This window comes from Callithrix jacchus, chromosome 1 (assembly GCF_049354715.1).
Source record: "Callithrix jacchus isolate 240 chromosome 1, calJac240_pri, whole genome shotgun sequence".
In the NCBI taxonomy this organism is placed as follows: Eukaryota; Metazoa; Chordata; class Mammalia; order Primates; family Cebidae; genus Callithrix; species Callithrix jacchus.
This window is the reverse complement of record NC_133502.1, coordinates 71675579-71703424: the sequence shown is the minus strand read 5'-3', so window position 1 is coordinate 71703424 and position 27846 is coordinate 71675579. Positions and strand designations below refer to the sequence as shown.

The 27846-nt window shown below is 38.5% G+C and overlaps 1 protein-coding gene across 9 annotated transcripts in view; it reads right to left on the bottom strand.

The window, feature by feature from the left end:
- Positions 1-27846, bottom strand: part of PTPDC1 (protein tyrosine phosphatase domain containing 1) — a 66867-nt gene that overhangs the window by 24472 nt on the left and 14549 nt on the right. For 3 of the 9 annotated variants that reach the window (XM_035299046.3, XM_002742738.6, XM_035299056.3), the window contains exon 2: positions 11834-11921. In XM_035299046.3, the coding sequence (XP_035154937.3) occupies positions 11834-11915 (82 nt within the window). In that variant the 5' untranslated portion in view covers positions 11916-11921. Of the gene's footprint in view, positions 1-11833; positions 11922-18503; positions 18674-27288; positions 27414-27846 lie in introns of those variants that run through there. The other 6 variants (XM_035299068.3, XM_008993373.5, XM_035299072.3 and 3 more) reach the window with 4 other exon arrangements.

Genomic DNA, 27846 nt, shown 5'->3' with positions numbered 1-27846 from the left:
ATCACTTGTACCTGGGAGACAGAGGTTGCAGTGAGCTGAGATTACACCACTGCACTCCAGTCTGGGTGACAGACTGAGACTATCTCAAAAATATGTGCGTGTGTGTGTGTGTGTGTGTGTGTGTGTGTGTATTTTCCTTGAATTTTTGAGAGTAAGTTACAGAAATGCTGCCCCATTTATCCAAATAATTTAGTGCATATTTCCCACAAAGACATTCTTGAAAATTACACCAAATCAGAAAATTATGGCTGAGATATTACTACCTGCCCTCTATTCCTCAGACCTCATTCAAGCTTCAGTGATTACTCCAAAAATGTTCCTTACAGTAAAATGACACATTGCATATAGTTGTCCTGTTTCTTTCACCTATTTCACACTAGAACAAGTTCCTCAATCTTTCCTCGACTTTGATGACATTGACACTTTTGGAGAGTATAGGCCACTTATTTTGTAGAATGTCTCTCAATTTGGGCATGCTGTTTCCTCATGATTAGACTCAGAAGCCCTTGCATTTATCAGTAAAGAATGGTATCGCCAGGTGTGGTAGCTCATGCTTGTAATCCCAGCACTTTGGGAGGCTGAGGTTGGATCAGCAGAGGGATCATGAGGTCAGGAGTCAGAGACCAGCCTGTCCAATATGGTGAAACCCCATTTCTACTAAAAAATATAAAAATTAGCCAGGCATGGTGGCACACGCCTGTAGGCCCAGCTACTCTGGAGGCTGAGGGAGGACAATCGCTTGAACCCAGGAGGTTGTGGTGAGCCAAGACACCATGCTACTGCACTCCAGCCCAAGCAACAGAGTGAGATTCTGAAGAATGAAAGAAAGAAAGAAAGAGAGAGAGAGAGAGAGAGAGAGAGAGAGAGAGAGAGAGAGAAAGAAAGAAAGAAAGAAAGGAAAAGAAAAGAAAAGAAAAAGAGAAAGAAAAGGAATTGTATCTAGAAACTAATGTCTGTGTGTTAGGTATGCTCACTGCCATCAGGGTATTACTGCTGCCAGGCCCTCTGAGTGGACAGAGCTAAAGAATATGCATATTATACACAGGCACACACATAACCACACTTTACATCTATAATTATGTCTCTTGTGTATAAATATATACATATGGAAAAAGTATTTACCCTGATACTACCAATTCCAAGCCAATACCATAGAGTTTCCCCTCATTTCCACCCTTTTCACAACTATACCTATAACTCCAGGAGAAGTCTGGCTACCATAATTTTAAATATATTTACCTAATCAACCAAGCCCCCCACACGTAACCAGTCTGCCATCACTGCCTCTGCTCCCTCCTCCATGTGGATGCCTCTCTCATCCCATCTGGACTCTTAACACCTATGCCAGGCTGCTGCTGCCACCCACCTGGGTAAATGCTGCCCTCGCCTTGCCTATGTTCCAATATTCCATGCAGGGTCACCCTACCACACAGGAGTCCTCCCAAGCTGACCCAAGCTTGGATGCCTGGGAATGTTCTAACACCTAGGCCAGGTCACTCTCCCACACAGGTGTTATCTCGCTCAGGCTTCATCACTGCTGGGCTGCCCTACCACATGGATCTCCTCCTTACCCTGGCTGGCTTCTCCCAATTGCCCCTGCTCCACCTCATCTGTAGGTCAAAGATTCCATACTTAGAAAAGCCAAGAAGATCAGAAGCTATCATTCCTGCTTAGCTTGCAATGCAGGGGTATCACTCAGAGAAGTGGGCTGTTGTCCTGGCCTCAAGCTCCAGAGACATGGCTAGTAGACTTCATTCAGAAGGAGAAGTAGGCCTTAAAAACAGAATTCTGAAGCTCTTCCCCTGCAAAACTATCTTTATCTGAAACACAGCATGGGGAAGTTCAAGCCTTTAAAGTTCATGCTTTAAAAAAAAAATGGAGGCTTTGGTTAAGCAGTTATTAATAAGAGTAGCCTCATAGCTTCATGAGAGCAATACACTGAACTGTAGTCATGCTAGCTTGCCAGAGAGACCCAGGGAAAGAGACAACTAAGCAAACCTCAAAGACTGACCTCAAAAACGACCACTGCCCAAACTTAATTAGATCAGATTGTGGGGCAACAGAAGATCTAGGGCTTTGTCAAAAACAGCAGAGGAATCAGCAGGTAATTAGTGGAACCCAAAAGCTGGTGTGCTACCAACTGAGACAGCATAACAGAGAGATGCGTGAAAGGGTGCCCTGTTTAAAAAAAAACAACACTGTCTTCTCAGGGTGATTGTTTGCTTGGCCAAGGCCATGCTCTCTTAGGAGTCACGTCAGAGGCTTCAAACTACGAAGAAAAAATACTAGTCTATCATTACTGTAGTCTAGTCAAGTCTCTGACCAAACAGACAAGCATGTAACAACAAAAACAAGCCCAGGGAGGGAAGAGTATCTACAGGTGCTAAAAAATATTACCTGAAATGTCCAGTTTTCAACAAAAAGTATGAGACATGGAAAGAAATAAGAAAATATGACCCATACACAGAAAAAAGGGTAGTCAGTAGACACTACCTGTGAGGCCTTCAAAGCAGCCATTACGAATATGTTCAAAGAACTAAAGGAAACCATGTTTAAAGAAGTAAAAGAAGCTATGACGACAGTATTTCATCAGATAGAAAATGCCAATAAAGAGACGGAAATGATAAAAAAGAAGTAAATGGAAATTCAGAAGTTAAACAGTACAAAAACAATGAAACATTCCCTAGAGGAGCTCAACAGAAGATCTGAAGTGGCAGAAGGAAGAATTAGAGAACCTGAAGATAGACTGATAGAGATTATGTACTTTGAAAAACAGAGAAAAGTGAAAAAATGAACAGAGCTTCACAGAAATGTGGAACATCACTAAGTGAACAAACATATACCTCACAAGTGAACAGAAAGAGAGTTGAGAGAGGAGTAGAAAAAACTTTTAGAAATAATGGCTTAAAGCTTCCCAAATCTGATGAAAAACATTAATCTACACATCCAAGAAGTTCAATAAACTCTAAGTAGGATATACACAAATAGATTCACATTAAAACACATCATAGCAAAAATGCTCAAAGAGAAAAATGACTCCTTGTATACAAAGAAACCTTAAAAAGATTAATAGTTTATGTCTCATCAGAAACCATGGAGACCAGAAAGCAGAGGAATGACATATTCAAAGTGTTAAATATTAAGCTGTCAATCAAGAATCTTACATGCAGCAAGATTATCTGTCAAAAATAAAGGGGAAATAAAGGCATTCTGAGGTAAACCAAAAGAAGAGAATTTGTTGCTACCAGACTCAGCTTATAAGAATTTTAAGGAGGTTCTTCAGATTAAAAGCAAGTTACCCAAGATTAATGTGAATCCATGTAAAAGAAAGGACACCGGTAAATTACAACAGACAGTATGTATTTATATGAAATGACCCAAAGAGGCAAATTGACAGGGACAGAAAGTAGATTAGTGTTTGCCAGGGGGACCAGGGTGAAAGTGGAATGGGAACTGACTGTGGGGATATTGTGAAATACATATTTGGTCTTGGTCCCTGTTTCTTGGCATACAGGTCCTGAAGTCCTTGGAATCTCCAAGGTGGTATCTCTTTGTATGTTAACAAGTTGACTGGGGCTGTCAGCCCCTATGTAGCTTCAGGATGGGGGCTGGCCATTGGAAAGGCCAAGGGAGGATTACAGTGTTGGGACATTCAGCACCAACTCCAACTTCTGGGGAGGGGAAAGGGCTGAAGGTTAAGTTGATCAACAACGACCAGTAGTTTGGTCAATCATGTCCATGTGATGAAGCCTCAATAAAAGCTCAGAAGGACAAGGTTCAGAGAGCTGAGAACATGGAGGTTGCAGAGGGTGGCACACTTGGGGTCAGCATGGATGCTCTGTGCCTCTTCCCCCATACCTCACCCTATGCATCTCTTCATCTGTATCCTTTGTAACGGCATTTATAATAAATTCGTAAATGTATTTCCTAGAGTAGTGTGAGTTACTATAAGCAAATTAATCAAATCCAAAGAGAGGGGTGTGGGAACCCCAATTTATAGCCAGTCAGTCAGAAGCACAGGTTAAACAAGCTGGGGCTTGTGACTGGCATCAGAAGTAGGAGGCAATCTTATAAGACTGAGCCCTCAACCTGGGGGATCTGATGCTATCTCTAGGTAGATAATGTCAGAATTAAATTGGAGGACATCCATCTGGAGTCCCCTGAAGAATGTATTACTTGCTTCGTGTGTGGGGAAAAAACCCACACATCTTGTGTCAGAAACCGAGTTTGCTTATTCCTATGTATTCTCAAGTGCTAATTGGTAGAAAATTTCTTTTTGGTCTGATGAAAATATTCTGGATTTAAATAGTGCTGATGATTTCACAGCCTTAAGTGTATCTAAACCAATGACTACCTTAAAAGGGCAAATTTTATGGTACATGACTTAGATCTCAATAATTTAAAAAGAACAAATAATTTGAATGGGCATTTCTCCAAACAAGATGTAGAAAGTTTCAATAAATACATAAAAAGATGCTCAACATCACTAGTCACTAGGGAAATGCATATTAAAACCATAATGAATACCACTTCATACCTACTAGGATGGCTACAATAAAATGTCAGAAAATAACAAGTATCAGGGAGGATGTAAAAAAATGAAAGGATGTAAAAAAATGAGAGCCCTTATCTACTGCTGATAGGTATATAAAATGAAGCAAATACTCTGGAAAATGGTTCGGCAGTTCCTCAAATGATAAACAGAGTTACCAAATGACCCAGAGCTTTCCTCCTAGGTAAATACCCAAGAAAAATACATAGCTCACACAAAAACTCAGGTTTTATTATTACTCATAATAGCAAAAAAGTGAAAAGCGTCCAAATGCCCATCACGGGAATGGATAAATAGAATGTGGTATACCTACACAATGGAAAATTACTCAGCCATAAAAAGGAAGCAGCACTGACACACGCTACAACATGGATGACCCTGAAAACATGCTAGGTGAAAAAAGCCAATCACAAAAGACCATGTATTTAGATGGTTCCATTTATACAAAATGTCCAGAAAAAATGAAATGTGTAGGACAGAAAAAATAGTCTGGTGGCTCCATGGGCTAGAGGGAAGGGGAAGAACAAATGGGAACTGGTGCTTGCTAAAGAGTACAAGATGGCCGGGTGTGGTGGCTCATGCCTGTAATCCCAGCACTTTGGGAGGCTGAGATGGGTGGATCACCTGAGGTCAGGAGTCCAGCCAGCCTAACATGGTAAAACCCCATCTCTCCTAAAAATACAAAATTAGACAGGCACGGTAGCACATGCCCATCATCCCAGATACTTGGGAGGTTGAGGCAGGAGAATCACTTGAACCTGGGAGGCAGAGGTTTTTTCCCCACACACGAAGCAAGCAATACATTCTTCAGGGGACTCCAGATGGATGTCCTCCAATTTAATTCTGACATTCTGACATTCATGATCCGAGATCATGCCATTGCACTCCAGCCTGGACAACAAGAGCAAAACTCTGTCTTAAAACAAAACAAACAAACAAACAAAAGCCCAAAAGGTTTATTTTTGGGGTGATAATAATGTTCCAAAACTGACTGCAGTGTTGGTTACATAGCTCTTTGAATGCTCTAAAAACACTGGATTGGTACTTCAAATGGGTGAATTATTGATAATTATACATAAAATAAGTTAAAGGAAATTCTCTCTTTCTTTCTCCTTCCTGTTTTCCTTTGCTTAATAAATAAAGCAAAAAGCTACTAGGCAGACTTCTGGTTCTGTTCAGGCAGGATAGCCCCATTCCTCATCCTTACAACTTAGAAACTCTGGACACAATAGAACACATACACATAGGAAGACTCTGAGAGGGACAGACTGTCTAAGGACGTCAGGACTTGCAGAACAATACGGCTGTGAGCGACCTGGGATTCCCTATTGCCTCCCATAGATCCCAAATAGGGGGTTGCAGAATCCTTCAATTAGAACAAGCTATAAGAAAAACCTATTTCCCTTTGCCAAAGGTCTGTGGAAAATATGACCTAACAACTGAATATATTTTTGGCAATACCCATGCTACTCCAGTTAAATACCAGTTAAAACCACCGTATCATCTTCCAACCACCAGTTTCAGGGAGGATGAACAGGGAGCTAATCATCTATCCAATAGTCCTGCTCTGCAGAAGTGGAATCAATGTACTTCTCCCATCAGATGGTGTCAGAGGGATAAACATGGAGCTCATCTTCTATTGTGTCTAGGAAGACCATGTGATGCTTTGATTCCCCCACTGGGTGGTTTCTGCACTGATCAGAGAACCAATTTTCCATACCCCAACTGGAAGAAGCAGGTGGCACTTTGATTCCCCTGCTGGGTGGCAGTAGTGACTTGAGCAAAAAAGATGATTTCCCCCATCAGGTAGAAATGAGCAGTGCTGCAGTTCCCCTGCCAGGGTGGTGTCATTGGGGTCTAGCTGTGAGTTGTGCCTCATCCAGCAGCAACAAGTCTTAACAGGGTGGTTTAAAGCGAGATTAGTCAACACGAGGCTCGTCACCTGCCTCTATGTCAGTGGGTCCCAGTGGTCCTGAACCTTTTTTCCCAGCATCAAGGACACTGAACAAAACTGTGCAAGTGGGGACCTGTATACACTCTACTTTCCCCCATACTTTAGTCTTAAGAGGCCCAGTGGGAGACAAGCCTTCACGTCCAGTTGGTGTCAACAAGACTGAACGGTGAAGTATGAGGAAGGGCTAGTTGGCACTCCTGTGTCCACTGCCCCAAACATTGGTGAGCTTCAAGGGGAGCTGAGCGTCCACACTCATTTGCCATCAATGAAGCAGAATGAGGGGGTGTGAAGCAGAATAGTCAACATTCCCATTCTCCAATCCCCTGGTATCAATGGGGTCCAGTGGGGAGCTGAACCCCCAACTCCACCTGGTATGAGGAGGAAAGAGGTGGTGGGGGGTGGGAGGGTTGGCATTATACTTCCCACCTCCACCTCCCAAGGATGACAAGGCCCAGCCGGGAAATGAGCTTCAGCCACACCTCGCAGAAACAAAGCAGTGTGAGCTGCCCTCTACTTCTTCCCAGGTGGCAGTGGGGCCCAGATAAGCTTTTTCTCATGTTGTTGATCTTATCCCCCTGACTCAAGGCAACATGATAGTGCAAGGCAATGCCTCACTTTTACCACAAAAATGTCAAACAGAGCTGGTGAGAGAGCTTAAATTCCACTTCGTCATCTGGACTGAGGCATGTTTCTAAGCATTCCACTTTTGTCAGGGTGGTGTCAGTAAGGCTGAACAGGGAGCTGGGCATATACACTCACCTGGCTCCTGGGCAATGCTTCAACAGGAAGCCTGCCTGCCAAACAAGGAAAAAAAGGACCCAAAATGTCCACAATACAGTTGAAAATCACTTGTCATACCAAGAATTAGAAAAGTCACAACTTGAATCACAAGACACAATCAACAAACATCAAAATGGAGATAAGTGAGAAGCTGAAAATTTCCAATAAGAATTTTAATTATAATGTGTCTTAGGACTGATTCCTAGAATAACTGGAATCATACAGAGAATGTTCTCTGCCCACAATGAAATCAAACTAGAAATCAATAACAGAAAAGACAATGAGAAAAACTCCAAAGACTTGGAAATTAGATGTCAAACTTATAAATAAATAACGAGTCAAATAAGAAGTCTCAAAGGAAATTACAAAACACATAGACCTGAATAAAAAGAAAATATATCAAAAAATATATATCTCTGCTGGTAAAGCAGAGATTTGCAAGAAATTTCTATCACTTAATGCTTAGAGAGGAAAGGCCTCAAATCAGTAATCCAGATTCTAACCTAGGTAAACTAGAAGAATAAGAGCAAAACACACATAAAGCAAGCATTGGACAGATAAAAATAAGAAAGTATATCAGTAAGATTAAAAATAGGAAAACAACAGTGAAAGTGATATAAGAAGCTGGCTCTATGAAAAAAATTAGTAAAACTGATAAACCTCTAGTAATACTGACAAAAATCTAAAAGAGACACAAATCACCCATAACAGAAATGAAACACAGCTATCACTACAGATCTGGCAAGACTGACAAAAACAAAAAAAGACACAAATCACCCATATCAGGAATGAAACAGGAGCTATCACTACAGATCTGGAATCCATTTAAAGGATAACAAGGAACTAATACAAACAATTTAGAAGTTGTTGACATAAATTTGACAACTTAGAAAAATGAATCAACTCCTTGAACACTGCCAACTACCAAGACTCAACCAAGATGAGTAAGACAACCTGAGGAGTTCTGTAAAAATTAAAGAAATTGAATTAATAAACAAAAAGTTCCCCAAAAGAAATCTCCTGGCTTAAATGATCTCACTGGAGAATGCTACCAAACATTTAAAGAGAACGGGCACCAATTTTCCACAATGCCTTCCAGAAAATAGAAGAGGAGGGAACATTTCCCAACTCCTTTTATGAAGTGAACATTACCCTGATACCAAAAGTAGATAAAGAGAGTACAAAAAGAGAAAACTATAGTCCAACATCTCTCCTGAACTTAGAAAAAAAATCCTCAACAAAATAATGAGCAAATCAAATCCAGCAATGCATAAAAAGAATTATATACCACTACCAAATGAAATGTATTACAGGCATATAAGCCTTATTTAACATTAAAACATCAAAAAATATAATTCACCATATCAACAAGCTAAAGAAGAAAAATCATATGATCATATCAATTAACACAGAAAAAGCATTAGACAAAATTCAACACCAAATCATGATAAAAACTCTCAGCAAGTTAAGAATGGAAGGGAACTAATTCAACTTGTTATGGAAAACAAGCGGTGGCTCATGCCTGTAATCCCAGTATATTGGGAGGGCAACGCAAATAGATCACTTGAGGTCAGGAGTTCAAGACCAGCCTGGCCAACATGGTAAAACACCGTCTCTACCAAAAATACAAAAATTAGCCAGGCATGGTGGTAGGCACCTGTAATCCAAGCTACTCAGGAGGCTGAGGCAGGAGAATCACTTAAACCCAGGAGGCAGAGGTTGCAGTGAGCCAGATTGTGACACTGTGCTCCAGCCTGGGCAACAGAGAGAGACTCTGTCTCAACAACAACAATGACAAAACCTCCTAACATCATACCGAAAGGTGAATGACTGAATGCTTTTCCCCAAGATCAGGAAGAAGGCAAAGCTTCTGCTCTTGTGACTCTTAATTCTGCATGGTAGAAGTTTTAGGCTACTATCATAAGGCAAGAAAAAAAAAATAACAGCATACGAATTGGAAAGGAGAAAATAAAACTATCCTTATTTGCAGATATGATTGTTTACGTAAGAAAATCCCAAAGAATCGCCAAAAACTTCCATGAATGGAAAGTGAGTTCAGCAAAGTAGTAAGGCAAAAAATCAACACACAAAAATCAATTTCATTTCTACACACAAACAAAAAGCATTTGGAAACTGCAATTAAAAACACAATACCGGGCCACGCGCGGTGGCTCACGCCTGTAATCCCAGCACTTTGGGAGACCGAGGCGGGTGGATCACGAGGTCTACAGATCGAGACCATCCTGGTCGAAATGGTGAAACCCCGTCTCTACTAAAGATACAAAAAATTACTTGGGCATGGTGGCGCATGCCTGTAATCCCAGCTACTTGGGAGGCTGAGGCAGGAGAATTGCCTGAACCCAGGAGGCGGAGGTTGCGGTGAGCCGAGATCACGCCATTGCACTCCAGCCTGGGTAACAAGAGCAAAACTCCATCTCAAAAAACAAAAACACAATACCTAAGCCAGGTGTGGTGGCTCATGCCTGTAATCCCAGCACTTTGGAAGGTCAAGGTGGGTGGATCACCTGAGGTCAGGAGTTCAAGACCAGACTGGGCAACATGGTGAGACCGAGTCTCTGCTAAAAATACAAAAATTAGCCAGGCATGGTGGCAGGCGCCCGTAATCTCAGCTACTTAGGAAGCTGAGGCAGGAGAATCGCTTGAACCTGTGAGGCAGAGGTTGCAGTGAGCTGAGATCATGCCACTGCACCCCCATCTTGGGTGACAGAGTGAGACTCCATCTCAAAACAAACAAACAAACAAACAAACAACCACAATACCAGTTACATTCACCCCAAAGAAAATGAAATACTTAAGTATAAACTTAAAACATATATGAATCTATGTGCTGAAAATTATAAAATTCTGATGAAAGAAATCAAAGATATGAAAAAACGGAGAAATATATTACAATTATAAGATGCAACAAAGTAAACACGGCAATCTCCTCAAATTGAGAGACTTAATTCTTATCAAAATCCAGTAATATTTTTTGTTGACATAAATATGCTTATTTAAAATTGTATATAGAAAGTCACCGGTCCTATCTAAGATGATCTTGAAAAAGAGGATTAAGTGGGAAGAATCACTCTATCCAATACAAAGGCCTATTACCGAACTACAGTATTCATGACAGGGTGGTATTGGTGGAGGGACAGGTATATAGATCAGTGAAACAGAACAGTGAATCTACAAACACATTCACACAGCTTCAGGGGACTGGGATAGATGAAAAGTTCTGAAGACTTGACAGCAAAAGTGTAATCCATAAAAGAATATTGGACTTCATGAAAATTAAACACTTTTTCTCAGAGAAAGATCATATGAAGAGATGGAAAGGTAAGTTACAGAGTGGGAGAATGTATCTGCAAGCCATGTATCACAGCAAGATCTAATATCTAGAGTATATAAAGAACTCTTAAAACTCAACAGTAAAAAATACCCAATTAGTGGATAAAAGACGTGCACAGACTTGTAAAAAGAGAATATACAGATGGCAGATAAGCACATGAAAAGAGGTTATCATTATTAGCCATTAAGGAAATGCAAATTCAAACCACAAGAGACACCACTACAGAACTGCTCTAATGGCTAAAATAAATACTAATAAAACCTAAGGCTGGTGAGGATGCAGAGAAACTTGATCACTTGTACATTGCTGGTAGGAATGTAAAATGGTACAACTACTCTGGAAAATAGTTTGGTAGTTTCATATAAAGCCAAACATGCAACTATTATATGACCTAGAAAGTAAATTCTTGGGTATTTATTCCAGTATAATAAAAACCCATCTACACACAAAAATCTGTACATGAAAGTTTACAGCAGCTTTATTTGTAATAGCTCCAAACTGGCAATAATCCAGACACCCTTCAGTGAGTGAACTAATAAACACACTGTGGTACATCCATACTACAGAATAGTACTCAGCAATAAAAAGGAATCAACTATTGGTACACACAACAACCTGGATGAATCTCAAAGGAATTAGGCTGACTGAAATTACTTAACATCTCCCTCAGCTAACTTACTGCTGCAAGACCAGCAATATCAAAGCAGAAGCAGGGAGACTCCCACCTCAGAGCTTGTGATGGTTAGAAGGAGTAAAGGGCAACTGTGGTAGTAAGTGTTCAAGTCATGGCACTTGTCCTTGCCTGGGGTGCCATATAAAAATCAAAACAACATGGGAGAAGTAGGGCTGGAATGCTTCTGGATGTGCTACGTGGCAACAGCAACTAATGAAAGGAGAATGAAATTAAAGTTTGATTCATAAGTAGGTGTGTGATAAGAACAAATGCATCATCTCAGCCGATGATAATAATGCAGGAGACAAACACTGTTTGCAATACTCGAAGGAGTATTTTAAGAAGTTAAAAGGCCACGGTCATTATTCAGGATTTTGAAAAGGAATTCTAACATGCCAGCATGGTAAGGCAGTAAGACCTGCAACTTGGGATTCCAGTATGAAGAATAGCCCATTCATATAGTTACTTTCATTAAACACCAGCTTGCACAGAGCAACAGAAAGTATATTAAAGAGATATTACCTTTCATGTTTGCAGCATACTCACTGTTATTCACCATGGTAGAATACGGTTGTTCATTCTGAGGCAAGACTCCTGCAGCCATGGTAGCCTGTTGGAAAAAAAAATGTTTTTTGTAAGAAAAATCAACACACAAAAATCAATTTCATTTCTACACACAAACAAAAAGCATTTGGAAACTGCAATTAAAAACACAATACCGGGCCACGCGCGGTGGCTCACGCCTGTAATCCCAGCATTTTGGGAGACCGAGGCGGGTGGATCACGAGGTCTACAGATCAAGACCATCCTGGTCGAAATGGTGAAACCCCGTCTCTACTAAAGATACAGAAAATTAGTTGGGCATGGTGGCGCGTGCCTGTAATCCCAGCTACTCAGGAGGCTGAGGCAGGAGAATTGCCTGAACCCAGGAGGCGGAGCTTGCGGTGAGCCGAGATTGCGCCATTGCACTCCAGCCTGGGTAACAAGAGCGAAACTCCATCTCAAAAAACAAAAAAACAAAAACACAATACCAAAATCCAAAAGACATTGTTTTATATATGTTGTCCAGTTTTCTAGTTGTTTTAGGCAGAAAGGTATTAATAAATCTAGTTTCTCTTATTTCATCTTGGTTGAAAGTGAAAATCCCCTCTGGCCTTCTTCAAATAAGTCAAATCCAGGGGTACTGTGAAATAGTGCCAAATATGCATTACCTATGCATAAAACCGTTCATTTATAGTCCAACTATATGTAACTGCAGATCAAAAATTACATTTCAAGTATGTTAAACTATATTTTAGAATCAAAAGTTCTGTGTTTAAGTCTTGACTCTTCATTCACTGTCAGCTATACGAACCATTCTGAGCTTCAGTGTCTTCTATAAAATGAAGACTACAATATTTACTCTCCTTGGTTGTTGTGAGGATAAAGACGGGGTGTGTGTGTGTGTGTTCCTACCATAATACCTGGCTTTTAAGTATTTTTAAATAAATACTTGTTATTTTAATTTGCAAACCAGTATCTGCAATATCTTTTTGCGTTTTACCTTCTTAGTCTGTACTCACTTTATTTTCCTCCTATCTGTATAAGAATTTGAATAGGATTCCATTCATACCTGTCCAATATTCCTATTAATAGTAATAGGCTGGGTGCAGCGGTTCATGCCTGTGACCCCAGCACTTTGGGAGGCTGAGGTGGGCAGATCAGTTGAGCCCAGGAGTTCAAAACAAGCCTGAGCAAGATGGCAAAACCTTGTCTCTACAAAAAAAAATTTTTTTTAATTAGCCAGGCATGGTAGCACGTGTCTACTGTAGTCCCAGCTACTTGGGAGGCTGAAGTGGGAGGATTATCTGAACCCAGGGGGTTGAGGCTGCAACCTCAGTGAGCCGTAATTGTGTCACTGCACTCCAGCCTCAAAAACAAAAAAGAAACAAATGTTAGTAATGGGAAACTCCTCTGACTTATAAAAACATTATTTCCATTCACAACTCAACTTATTTCATATGTCTGATTGTAGAATCAGGAGAAGGGTTTGAATAATAAAACTGTCATTTCACTGCACAATCAATATTATTTAAGTCTATTTCCTGTTGTCAATGACAGACATTTTGCTCACCCAGGCCTATGGTTTCCTTTTATCCCTAAAAACACCCAAATTACTCAACTGTTTAGAAATAGCCATACAGTCAGTAATTAGTACAGAATACTTAAAACTTAAGTGCAAGAATGGACTATCACTCATTCTAAGAAGAATAGAACACAAAGAACGTTCTACTTTATAAAAGTTGTTTCACACAGAGACTATGCTCTGAGATGGATTGAATAATTCTTAGGTCACTACTTTCCTTTCTGTTTCTCAGACACATGGCGTTCTGACAAAATCTACATGTGTATTTTTTGAACAAATTTGTCAGGGAACTACATTAAGCAGTGCCTGGGAGATCAGAAAAGGTATAATCCTTCCCAGACTCTCATAGCACTAGCTCTCCAACTCTGGAATGCACCAGGATTATGCAGGATGTTTGTGGAAATGCAAATCTGGAGGAATGTAACAATCTGTATTATCAGTTTATACTCCAGGTGATTCTGATGTAGGAGGCCCTCTGCCCACACTTAAATGAATATTGTCAATGTGATTAGAGTCTAGACAGCAATCATAACAGAAGAATTTGAGGTTGAAAAACTTAAGCTTACATGGGAAAAAACAGCAGTGGAAGCCCAACTACCTGAATGAACTTATAAAAGCCATAAAAATATTTTTATGCTCTTTAATAATATAATATTATTATAATAACTAAATCACATAAGCTCACTCCATGCCAGGTACTGTTCCAAGTGCTTTATATAATCTTAGCTCAACTAATCCTCACCACACATTGAGCACTACTAACATTCCCATTTGTTTTTAAAATAGAGGGTTGTTGTTTTTTTTTTGGAGTCTCGCTCTATTGCCAGGCTGGAGTGCAGTGGCACAATCTCAGCTCACTGCAACCTCTGCCTCCCAGGTTCAAGCAATTCTCCTGCCTCAGCCTCCCAAGCAGCTAGGATTACAGGCATGCGCCACCGCGCCCAGCTAATTTTTGTATTTTTAGTAGAGATGGGGTTTCACCATTTTGGTCAGGCTGCTCTCGAACTCCTGACCTTGTGATCTGCTCACCTCAGTCTCTCAAAGTGCTGAGATTACAGGCGTGAGCCCCCGTGCCAGTTTTGGGTTCACAGCAAAATTGAGCAGAAGGTACAAAGGCTTCCCATATACCCATGTTTCCCCATCCCCAACATAGTGAGGTACATTTGTTAATCAACTTACGTTGATACATAATTATCACCCAAAGTCCGTATTTAACCTTAGGGCTCACTCTGTGTTGTGCATTCTGTGGGTTTAGTAAAGGTATAATGACATGTATCCACCATAATAGTATTATGCAGAGTGGTTTCACTGCCCTAAAAATCCTCTGTGCTCCAACTATGAATCTCTCCCTCAAAACCCTAAGAACCACTGATCTTTTTACCATCTCCATGGTTTTGTCTTTTTCAGAATGTCACGGGGTGGAATCACACAGTAGGTAGCCTTTACAGATTGGCTTCTTTCACTGGATAATGTTCATTTAAGGTTCCTGCATATCTTTTCATGGCTATTAAACCTTAAATGAATATTATTCACTTATTTTTAGCAGTGAATAATATTCCTTGGTATGGATATATCACAGTTTATTTATCCATTCACCTATTGAAGCACATCTTGGTTGCTTCCAAGTTTAAGCAATGATGAATAAAACTGCTATAAACATTCATGTGCAAATTTCTGTGTAGACCTAAGTTTTCTGCTCATCTGAGTAAATACTAAGTAGCACAACTGCTCATCGTACAGTAAGCATGTATTCAGTTCTGCATATTATTCCTGTTTATAGATGAGGAAACTAAGACAAAGAGAAGTCAAATAATTTGCCTAAAGTTACATACCTATTAAGCATGAAAAGCGGAATTTGAATTCCCACAGTTCAGCACCAGAGTTTGTGCTCTTAAGAACTACACACATAGTTTCTGAACAATAAAGACCTATTAAAGAATAAAATTTGAACAAATAGAGTTTTAAAGATCTAACTGGCTTTTATTCACAATTCATGAACTGGGCAATATAATATCTACTCTACAAAATAGAAAGGAGCTCCATTGGGTGTGGCAGGTCAACTGGCTTTTTTTTTTTTTTTTGAGATGGAGTTTCGCTCTTGTTACCCAGACTGGAGTGCAACGGCATGATCTCGGCTCACCGCAACCTCCGCCTTCTGGGTTCAAGCAATTCTCCTGCCTCAGCTTCCCAAGTAGCTAGCTGTAGCAGAAACAGGAAAACAGCCCGGTACAAAAAGCAGGTTACTTTCCTGTATGAGTTTAAGCAGAAGAGATTTCCTTATGCTGGCCAGGTTGACTGGGCCCCTTCTCATTGGTCACTACAAATTTCCTGTTGGTTTGCTTTTTTTTCTAGAAAACTGGCCCATTTGAGGATTTCCTACTGGTTTATTTTTTAAGTTTCAGTTTAATTATGTGGCATGTACCATGAATGACTCCATCTTGGTTTGGTCTATTAGGGTCTCACACAGGAACTTGGTCCAAATCAATGGGCTTGCATAAATTTTATTTACCAAATCCCACATTAAATAGAAATTTTATTGTTATTTATGCATTTTAAATCAGATTCACTTAAATCAGATGCATTTTTGTACCATTAATTTCCATTTATAATTCCTTCACTTAAAGACACTTTGCAGCTATCCCTATTTATGAGATTTTAAGTCTGTTTTCCTTTGTATAGATATTAATAATTTACCAATTTTTTAATCCAAATTTTCACTCACTGTTGTCTCAAAGATAAGTATCAGGAATGTGGCCCCTTTACACATTTTAGCCTCCTACCTCCTAACAGAAACGAGAATGCTAGTCTTGTTTATAATTTAAGATTATAATTCAAGATTATAAAATCCAAACACATTTTCAATAGAGGAGTTGGCACTTATTAGCTTTGTGATCTTAGGCACATATATTAATATCTCTGAGACTTATTACCTACCATACTGGGTCATTGTAAAGATGACATGACAACCTATATGCAGACCTAATTCCGTCCTCAACATGTAAGTCAGTCTTTCTCAATATAGCCGCCACGGTAATCCTGTGAACTTTAGCCAGTCATGTGACCCCTCTCTTCAAAACCCTCCACATCATCCTAATTAAAATTTAAATCAACTCCTCCTCATTTCATTTTTCTCCATAGGACTTATGGAGAAAACACATCTAACACATTATATACTTTATTTATTTGTCCTGTCTATTGTCTGCCTTCTCCTACTGGAATGTAAGCTCCATGAAGGAATAGATTTTTTTGTCTGCTTTGTCAATTGCTTTATCTCCAAAGCCTAGAACAGGACCTGCACATAGTGGTACTCTGTATTTGTTGGATGTATGCCTGAATAAACATTCAATAAAAGGTAACTGCCACTACCACCACCAACACTATTATCACTTAATCTCTCTGAATGTCAGCTTTTTCATCTGTAAGGTAGGAGCTTACCCATCTCAGGGTTATTACTAAGAATATATATATAATTATATGGGAGCACTACACAAATACAAGAAATAGGATTATCCTTATTTAGTCTTCCTAATCACATGTATATCTAACTTCCTGCCCATTTTCTAAATGACAGATTTGTGTTCCAATTCCCTGAGGGTTGGATTTGTTTTCTTCTCAGCCAAATATGCATGACAGCAGTAACCTCAACCCTCAGCCCAAATTGACTCTCCTTTAGGATGCCTTCCCTAATACCAATTACATATTTCACTCACATCCCTTCATCAGGTGTGGCTGAGTGAAGATCTACTGTATCTAGGTTTATGTGGCTCAGATGCTATTAAAAACAGCCTCTTAATACCACTGTATCATTTTCTTCTTAAAGAATTAAAGCACTGTTTATGATTCCTTATGTAGTAAAATTAAACAAAAATAGACTATTTTAAACTGAAATGTCCTCACCTCTGAATTTATAAACTAAAAAATGACACGACTATATAAAATTTCTTTTCTTTTCAAATCATCCTGGAGGAAGCCAGGCAACATTAAAAAAAAAACTTTTTTCCTTTTTCAGACCCCTCATTATTTCTGGTTAGGTTAGTCCTGGGGAAAGGAGTGAGAGCCACCTAGAAATGTTATATCTGGCAGTTTACTACACTATTACCTTCACTGGCTTCTGTGATTTCACACCTCAAATACACCCTAGAGAAGTCTCCAAGGCTCTCAGGAGACTAGTCACAGACTGGGGAAAAACAACACTTCAGCAGGAACCCTGTTATTTCATCATTTAAAGAAATAGGCTATTTGATTTGGATTCTTCAGAAAACACATTATAATAAAGAATGGGTAAGATGTTAACTATAGATAAAGCTGTTTTTTACAACTAAGGTTTCTGTATTTCCTATCCTTTTTCCCACAAGCAGCCACACATGACTTATTTGATTGAAACTTATTCCCATAGGTTCGATCAACCTCAAATCAAAGACACTACCAAAGATACTTCTAAGTTCATCAAAAAGCCAACAATTCCTAATTAACATCCAACAAATCATCTGGATGGCTTGCTTAAAATCTCAAACTGCTGGGCACCCCCTCTAGAGTTTTGGACTTAGTAGTTATAGGGTGGAACTGAGAATTCTGCATTTCTAATTCATTTCCATGTGATGCTGGTGTTTTCAGAACCACTGTACTGGGTAAGCAGTTTGCCTTTACCTAACAGCAAGTATTCATGTTCACACAGGTTACTAAGAAGGTCTGTCTCCTGGGTTCTGTTTAGTTGTCAAACACTAAAAACCTTCTTTTTACAATTCCTAAGCCAACCTTCACAAAATCATGAAATACAGTAAGAAGACCTACATCACCAACCAGATCTAAAAGGAGGCTCATATTCCTGGATGAGATGTGGCTACCAAAATTCTGTTTTAGGATAAAGACATCACTTGAAATCTGAGCATTGCTATATAGGTGGTATCAACAAGATCAAAGAATCCCCAAATATCAGACACTTTTTAGTGAAGTGCCAGATACCACAGTTTGGACACCATAAAGTGACTGACTTTATAATCAATAATGTTCATTATCTGAATATCCATATTAATAAATATATAATTACAGATACACAATTATATTTACCTTTGAATACATCTTTTGTGACATTGCTTGAAATATTTTTCAATTAATAATTTCTGGGTGGGAGCAGTGGCACATGCCTGCAATTCTAATACTTTGGGAGGCCGACATGGGAGGATTGCTTGAGCCAAGGAATGTGAGACCAGCCTGAGCGACATAGTGAGACCACATCTCTACAAAAAATAGAAAAAATTAGCCAGGTGTGATGGTGAGCACCTACAGTCCCAGCTATTCAGAAGGCTGAGGCAGGAGGATTGCTTGAGTCTGGGAAGTTGAGGCTGCAGTCAGCTATGATCACACAACTGCGCTTCAGCCTGGGTGACAGAGTGAGATCCTGTCTTAAAAAAGAATAATAATAATTTCAGCTAGTTCGACAGGAAAAGCTCAAAATACTGAGTATAGTAGAATTTGTTATTCACTTCATCCCTATTTATATGCAAACTAGGAAGGATAACAAGATTTTCTACTTCTTCAATTCCTGAACTATTTCTCTATTTTTCTAATAGTTATTCTGGGAAATATATTTCATGTGTCTGGGAGGCAAGCCTGGATGTCTCAAAACACAGGCGGGTGTCTTAAAACACAGGCAGGTGTGTAGCTCTTGGGAATTCAAAGTCTTAGATCAGATTATCCATAGCAAGATACACAGGACATTTAGTTTAGGTAGTGATTGAACTCATGTATTAGCCTTCCCTTCCTCCTGAGACTCTGGTGAAAAGACTGGTAAAGAAATTTTATAAAGAATAAGCCCACAGAGCAAGGAACAAGAGCTGGTTATCCAAGAACCTGCTCTTTAAACTCCCCTTCAAAAATGAAGGAGAGCTGGGTGCAGTGGCTCATACCTGTAATCCCAACACTTTGGGAGGCCAAAGTGGGTGGATCACCTGAGGTCAGGAGTTCAAAACCAGCATGAGCAACATGGTGAAACCCCATCTCTATCAAAAATACAAAAAAATTAGCCAGGTGTGGTGGCACATGCCTATAGTCCCAGCTACTTGGGAGGCTAAGGTAGGAGAATCATTTGAACCCAGAACATGGAGGCTGCAGTGAGTTGAGATCATGACGTTGCACTCCAGCTGACAAAGAAAAAAATGTCTCAAAAAAAAAGAAAAGAAAATTAAAGAGAAATTAAAACATCTCAAGATTAAAACAAAACAAAACTAAACCTGAGAGAATCTGTTGGTAACAGACCTACTCTAGAAGAAAAAGTAAAGAGAATCCCTTAGGCTGAAATGAAAAAACAGTAAATTTTAATTCTCAAATCCATACAAAGAAATAAAGAACACCAATAAAGATAACTAAATCAATATTATAAAAATACATATATGGAGCCGGGCGTGGTGGCTCATGCCTGTAATCCCAGCACTTTGGGAGGCCGAGGCGGGTGGATCACGAGGTCAAGAGATGGAGACCATACTGGTCAGCATGGTGAAACCCCGTCTCTACTAAAAATACAAAAAATTAGCTGGGCACTGTGGCGCGTGCCTGTAATCCCAGCTACTCAGGAGGCTGAGGCAGGAGAATTGCCTGAACCCAGGAGGCGGAGATTGGGGTGAGCCGAGATCGCGCCATTGCACTCCAGCCTGGGTAAACAAGAGCGAAACTCCATCTCAAAAAAAAAAAAAAATACATATATGTAGCTTTTTTCTTGACCTGTTTTAAAATATACCTGCATAAAGCAAAATTATAAAAATGAGTTAATGAGCTTATAATATATAAAGATGTAATTTGCATTTATAAAATGGTACAAAAGAGGTAGAAGTGAATGAAAGTACACTAAAGGAAAGTTTTTTCATACTATTGAAATTAAGTATTAATCTGAAAGGGACTGTTTTAAATTAAGATGCTAATTGTAATCCTAAGAGGAGGCACTAAAAACATAAATTAAAAAATGCAGAAAAGAAACAAGGAAATGAAAAGGTATAATAGAAAATATCTAACACAAAAGAAGTCAGGAATTGAGAAATAAAGGAACACAAAAGACATAAGCTATAAAAAAGGTAGGCAAATAAATCCTGATTTATCAGTAATTACATTAAATTAAAATGGATTACATATCCCAATCAAACAGCAGAGCCTGGCAGAATGGATTATAAAAATGAACCAACTATGTTATTGACAAGAGATACATTTTAGATTTAAAGACATGAATAGACTGAAAGTAAAAAGATGAAAATAGATATACCATGCAAGCAGTAACCAAAATAGTGCTGACATGGCAATACTGATGTTACACAAAATACTGTAAGACAAAAATTGTTTCGAGACAACAGAACATGTTATCATGTTAAGAGTCAGTTAATAAGGAAGATATAATAATTATAAACATTTGTGCAATTAAGAGCAGAGTCCTAAAATACATAAAATAAAAACTTACAAAATTGATGGGAGAAATATACAATTCAACAATAGGTAGAGACTTTAATACCCTATTTTCAAAAATGGACAGAAAAACAAAACAGAAGATCAACAAGAAAACAGAAGAACACAATGAATTAGCTAATCCTAAGAGATGCTGTGGAGACAAAAGTAACTCCATTTGTGATGCTAATTCACCATACTGACTTCTGACTAGCCCCAGTCCTGTGAATGCCTCCTGATTCCCACTTTATTTACTGTCCCTAGTATAAAAACATCTACTCCTGCTTTTAGATCAAAGCAACCTTGATGTTATCACATAAATTATAGGCTATAATGAATTTAGCATCCTTGACTATACTGGAGGGTTGCCTTTGTTTTGCTACAGTAGGTATACCCTTTCCCTATGGTATATAAGCCCTGGGTCTGAGGAGTAACAGTACAGATATCCAGCTGTCTTGTGGCTGCCAAAGACCACAGTTCTATAAGTTCCCTAAATCAATCCATCAATACCAACAAACTAAATCTGTCTGCCCCCTTCTCTGGTTTCTCTGCTCTTTCAGCATTTGGGGGTCATTTTGCATACTTAGTCCTTTTACAGAACAGACATCTATAGAAAATTCCAGACCCAACAACAGCAGAATATACATTCAGTGCACACGGAACCTTCTCCAGGGTAGAACATATGACCATATGCTAGGCTATAAAGCAAACTTCAATACACTAAAAAGGAATGAAATCACAATGTATGCTCTCTGACCATAATGAAATTAAATTAGAAGTCAACAACACAGAGAAAATGTGGAAAAATCATAAATATATACCAGTTGAATAACACTTTTAAATAACTAATGGGTGAAGGTCAAAGAAAAACACGTTTAAATAAGTAAGGGGTGAAGGTTAAAAAAAATACAGTGGAAAATATAAAATACTTTTGAGTTGCCTGAAAACAAACATACACAATACCAAAACTTAGGGAATGAAGCTACGGCAGTGTACAGAGAAAAAATTATAGCTCTAAGTGCATATTAGAAAAGAAGAAAGATCTCAATCAATAACCTAACCTTCTACTTTAAGTAACTGGAAAAAGAAGAGCAGAACAAACCCCCAAACAAGCAAAAGGTAAGTGCTATGTCTGAATGTATACCCCAAAGTTCATGTGTTGGAAATTTAATTTCTAATGCAACACCATTAAGAGATGGGACCTTTAAGAGGTGATTAGGTCATGAGGGCTCCCTCATGAATGGATTAGTGCTATTATCACAAGAGTGAGTTCCTAATAAAAGGATGAGTTCCATGCCTTTCTTTTCTAACACACATGCTTTTATACCCTTCTGCCTTCTGCCATTGGATGATGCAGCAAGAAGGCCCTCATCACATATGGGTCTCTCAACCTTGGACTTCTCAGCCTCCAGAAATGTAAAAACATAAGTCTTTTCTTTAGAAATTTCCCAGTGTGTGGTATTCTGTTATTGCAACACAGCACAGACTAAGAAAGTGGGAAATAAAAAAGATTAAGGTGGCAATAAATAAAATAGCAAAAGGTAAACCAATAGAGAACATCAATGAAACCAAAAGTTGTTTCTTTGAAAAGAGAAACCAAATGGACAACTTTTTAGTTAGACTAACCAATGAAAAGAGAATACTCAAACTACTAAATCAGAAATAAAAGAGGTAATGTTATAACCAAATACAATAACAAAAAGGATTATAAAAAAATACTATGAAAAAAAGTATGCAGCTAAATAGGTAATGAAGGTAAAATAAACTCCTGGAAAAGTATCAAAAATGCCTCAAGAAGAAATAGAAAATCTGAAGAAACCCATGGCATGTAAAAAAAACTGAACTACTTCAAAACCTTTCCACAAAGAAAAGCTAGGTTTCACTGATGAGTTCTATCAAATATTTAAAAAGGAACACCAATCCTCAAACTCTTTCAAAAGAAGGAAGAGGAAACATGTAAGAATGCATTCAGTGAGCAATATTACACTGATACCAAAATGAGAAAAAGACATCACAAGAAAATCAAGGACCAATCTTATATGAATATAGATGCAAATATCCTAAAAAATTTAGCAAACTGAATCCAACAACATAAAAAAAGAATACACACCATGACCAACTGGTATTTATTTCAGGAATGCAAGGTTGGTTTAACATTCAAAAATCAATTAATGTAGAATATTAATAGAATAGAATATTAACAATTATTAATAGATTAAATGACAAAAACCACATGACCATCTCAATAGACAAAGAAAAAACATCTGAGAAAATCTGTCTTTCAAGATAAAGATTCTTAATAAACTACGATTATAAACAAATTTCCGTAGCCTGATACACAGCATCTATGAAAAACCCACAATTAACATCATACTTGACAGCAAAAAACTTAGGGCTTTCCCCCTAAAATCAGAAATAAGAATATATACTCTAACTAGCAGTATTCAACATTGTAATGGAGGTTCCAGCCAGTGTAATAATGTAAGAAAAGGAAATGAGGCCAGGTGCGGTGGCTCACGCCTGTAATCCCAGCACTTTGGGAGGCTGAGGCGGGCGGATCACAAGGTCAGGAGATCGAGACCATCCTGGCCAACATGGTGAAACCCTGTCTCTACTAAAAATACAAAAATTAGCTGGGCGTGGTGGCGCACACTTGTAATCCCAGCTACTCAGGAGGCTGAGGCAGGAGAATTGCTTGAACCCAGGAGGCGAAGGTTGCAGTGAGCTGATATTACGCCATTGCACTACAGTCTGGCACCTGGCGACAGAGTGAGACTCTGTTTCAAAAAAAAAAAAAAAAAAAAAAGAAAGAAAAAGAATGAAAGGTTTCCATATTTTTTTTTTTTTTTTAAGATTGGTGTTTGGCATGCAGTCACACCCAGCACAGTTTTTTGTTTTCTGGTTTTTTTTTTTTTTTAGAGAAGGAAAGAAAAAAAAAGAGTGAAGGAGAGGAAGAAAGAGGAAGAAAAAGAGGAAAAGAGAATGGAAATGTTGCTTTATTCTAAAAAAAATGGGCATTAATAATGGCCAATCAATATTTCATTTAAACCTATGAGTAGGTGTGATATGGTATTGACAAGAATGTATATTTTGTGTATTTAAAGTGGAGAGCTATATAAATATTCATTAAGTTTACTTGTTCTGGATCTGAGTTTGAGTCCTGGATATCCTTATTAAGTTTCTGTCTCATTGAGTCTAAGTCTCTATGTATCTGGGTGTTAGGATCATTAGCTCTTATTGTTGCATTGATCCTTTTACCACTATATCTTTGTTGCTTTAAAATCTATTTTATCAGATACGAGAATTGCAACTCCTGCTTTTTATTTATTTATTTATTTTTGCTTTCCATTTGGTTGGTAACTCTTTCTCCATCCCTTTGTTTTGAGTCATTGTGTATCCTTGCATGTGAAACAGGTCTGGATGTAGCATACCGTTGGGTTTCGGTTGTATCTTTTGATTGGGGGATTCAGTTGATTTAAATTTAGGATTACTGCCATTTGATGTTAACTGGCTGTTTTATCCATTCGTTGATGTAAATTCTTCTTTATGTTGATGCTCTTTACTTTTTGGTATATTTTTAGAAAGTCTAATACTGGTTGTTTCTTTCTATGTGTAATGCTTCTTTCAGAAGCTCTTGTAAAGCAGGCCTGGTGGTAATAAAATCTCTGAGTACTTGCTTGTTCATAAAAGAATTTATTTTTCCTTCAGTTGTGAAGCTTAGTTTGGCTGGATATGAAATTCTGGGCTGAAGGTTCTGTTCTTTAAGGATGTTGAATATTGGCCCCCACTCTCTTCTGGCTTGTAGAGTTTCTGCTGAGAGATCTGCTGTAAGTCTGACAGGCTTTTCTTTGTGGGTAATCTGACCTTCTCTCTACTGCCCTTAATATTTTCTCCTTCGTTTCAACCCTGGTGAATCTAACGATTATGTGCCTTGGGGTTGCTCTTCTGGAGGAATATCTTTGTGGTGTTCTCTGTATTACCTGGGGTTGAATATTGTCCTGCTTTGCTAGGTTAGGAAAATTTTCCTGAATAATATCCTGAAGAATATTTTCCAGCTTGGATTCATTCTCTCCGTTGCATTCAGGTATACCTATCATATGTAAATTTGGTCTTTTCACATAGTCCCACATTTCTTGGAGACTTTGCTCATTCCTTTTTATCCTTTTTTTTCTCTAATCCTGTCTTTTTGTTTTATTTCATTAAGTTGGACTTCGACCTCTGATATCCTTTCTTCTGCTTGATCAATTCAAGTGTTTAAACCTGTGCATACTTCTCGGCGTTCCTGTATTGTATTCTTCAGTTCCATTAATTCACTTATATTTCTCTCTAAATTGTCTATTCTCATTAGAATTTCGTCAAACCTTTTTTCAAAGTTCTTAGTTTCTTTACATTGGGTTACAACATGTTCTTTTAACTCACAGAAGTTTCTTATTATCCATCTTCTGAAGCCTGATTCTGTTAATGGTATGCACTCGTTCTCCATCAAGCCTTGTTCCCTTGTTGATGAGGAACAGTGATCCTCTTTAGAGGGAGAGGCATTCTGATTTTGAGTATTCTCAGCCTTTTTACGCTGGTTTCTTCCCATCATTGTAAATTTATCCACCTGTCATCTTTGTAATTACCAACTTTTAAATTAGGTCTCTGAGTGGACGTCCAAGTTGTTAATTCCCAGGGCCAAAATATGAGCAACCCACTGTGCAGGCCAAAACAGCGGCGTTAAGACTGATGGTGCTTTTCTGCCCGGGAATCTCCAGTCTGCCTTCCTTCTTGAGTCTGTAATAGGTGACTCTGCCTTCCCAGAGCTCCAAACGTCAGTCAGAAGGGGAACCAGTCCCGTTTACTCTGCACCAAGAGCTGCTGTGCCGAGGTGCCAGCAAAACTGCTGCGCCGGCCACAAGAGTTGTGCTGGCGACACGTGGGGCTCCTCCACTGGGAATCTTCTGCTCTGTGAGCGACAAAAATTTGTCTGAAAGTATGGCGTCCTCTCATTCTCTGTGCTTTCACTGGGAGCTGCTATCCCGAGATGTTAGCCATCAGCCATCTTGGATCGTTCTCCAAGGTTTCCATATTGAAAAGGAAAAAGTAAAACTGTTTCCTTACAAATCATGTGAACTTGTATATAGAACACTCTAAGGAATCCATTAAAAAAAATGATTAGGACTAATAAACAAGGTGACAGAATACAAGATTGATAATATATAAAAACAGTAATACTTCTATAAGTTTAAACTGAATTGTGACTGTATTTCTGTAAGTTCTGTAAGAAAAAAAATCTCTTTTCCAGTTGAGGCAGTTCCATTTTATTCTTTAATTTTCTGAGAGTTTTAGAAAAATAATGAACAGGTGTCAAGTTGTGCCAAATGTTTCTTTGGCACCAACTGATACAGTCCTGTAACTTTTTTCTTTAGCCTATTATTAATATGATGGTGGGTTATACTGGTTAAACTTCAAATACTGCACCAGCTTTGCATTTCCACTCAACAAGGCTTTACTTGTGGCTCACAAATTTTGATAGGTTGGGTTTTCATTCAATGTTTTTTCCCTTTGATGACACCCATGTTGACTCTTACTACTTTTATTCAACATATTATTAAGTTCTAGCCAGAGCAATAATGTAATAAAAAGAAATCTAAGGCTTCCATATTGGAAACAAAGAGGTAAAATTATGTTTGCCCAGAGATGGTAGGCTCAACTGTGCAAAACATCCAGTGAAATCTGCAAAAAATCTACTAAAATAGTAAGCTAATTTGGCAAGGTTGTGGTAAACATAATCAATATATAAAAATTAGTCATCTTATTAATAGAGATGAATAATGCAATTGAAATTAAAAACACATTTGCAATAACATCAAAAAGTATGAAATATTTACCATATCTGACAAAAGATATGAAAGGCTTGTACATTGAAAACTATAAAATGCTACTAAGAAAAACTGAAAAGGACCTAAATAAATAGCAAGATCTATGTGTTCACAGTTCAGAAGACTACATGTTAAGATATCAGTTGTCTCCATCATAACCTACAAATCACAATCCAATTAAAATCCCATAAGGTTTCTTGTAGAAATGGGTAAGCCAATTTTAAAACTTATATGGGCCAGGAGTGGTGGCTCACATCTGTAATCCCAGCACTTTGAGAGGCCAATGCAGAAGAATTGCTTGAGGCCAGGAGTTGAAGACAAGTCTGGCCAACATAGTGAGACCCCCATCTCTACAAAAAATACAAATAAAATTAGCAGGGTGTGGTGGTATGTGCCTGTAGTCCCAGCTTCTTGGGAGGCTAGGGTAGGAAGATTGCTTGAGTCCAGGAGTTTGAAACTGAAGTGAGCTATGACTGCACCACTGCACTCTGCCTGAGCAACAGAGCAAGACTCCACCTCTATGAAAAAAATACAAATAAAAATTAGCAGGGTGTGGTGGTGCATACCTGTGGTCCAGGTACCTGGGAAGCTAAGCCAGGAGGCTGAGGCTTGTGTCTAGGAGTTTGAAACTGCAGTGAGCTATGATTCTGCCATTACATTCCAGCCTGGGAAACAGAGTGAGACCATGTCCCTATGAAAAGTAAAAATAAAAATAAACAAAATAAAACTTATATGGATATGCAAAGGAGCTACATTAGCCAAATGAACGTTGAAAAAGAAGAAAAAGTTGTCAGAACAACACTAGCCAATTTCAAGCTACAGTAATAAAACCAGTTAGGTAGTAGCTTAAAGGCAGAGCAATAGAGCAACAGAACAAAAAACAATATACCCACATCTACTACACAAATAATTTTTGACAAAATGCAAAGGCAATGAGGTGGACAAAGTATGGTCTTTTCAACAAAGTGTGCTGGAACAATTGAAAATCCATGTACCAAAAACATGAGCTTCAAACTATTTCTCATACCACATATAAAAATTAACTCATTGATCATACATCCAATTGCAAGAAACTAAAAATATTAGCTTTATTAATAAAAGGCAAAAACTAAAGGAGAAATAGA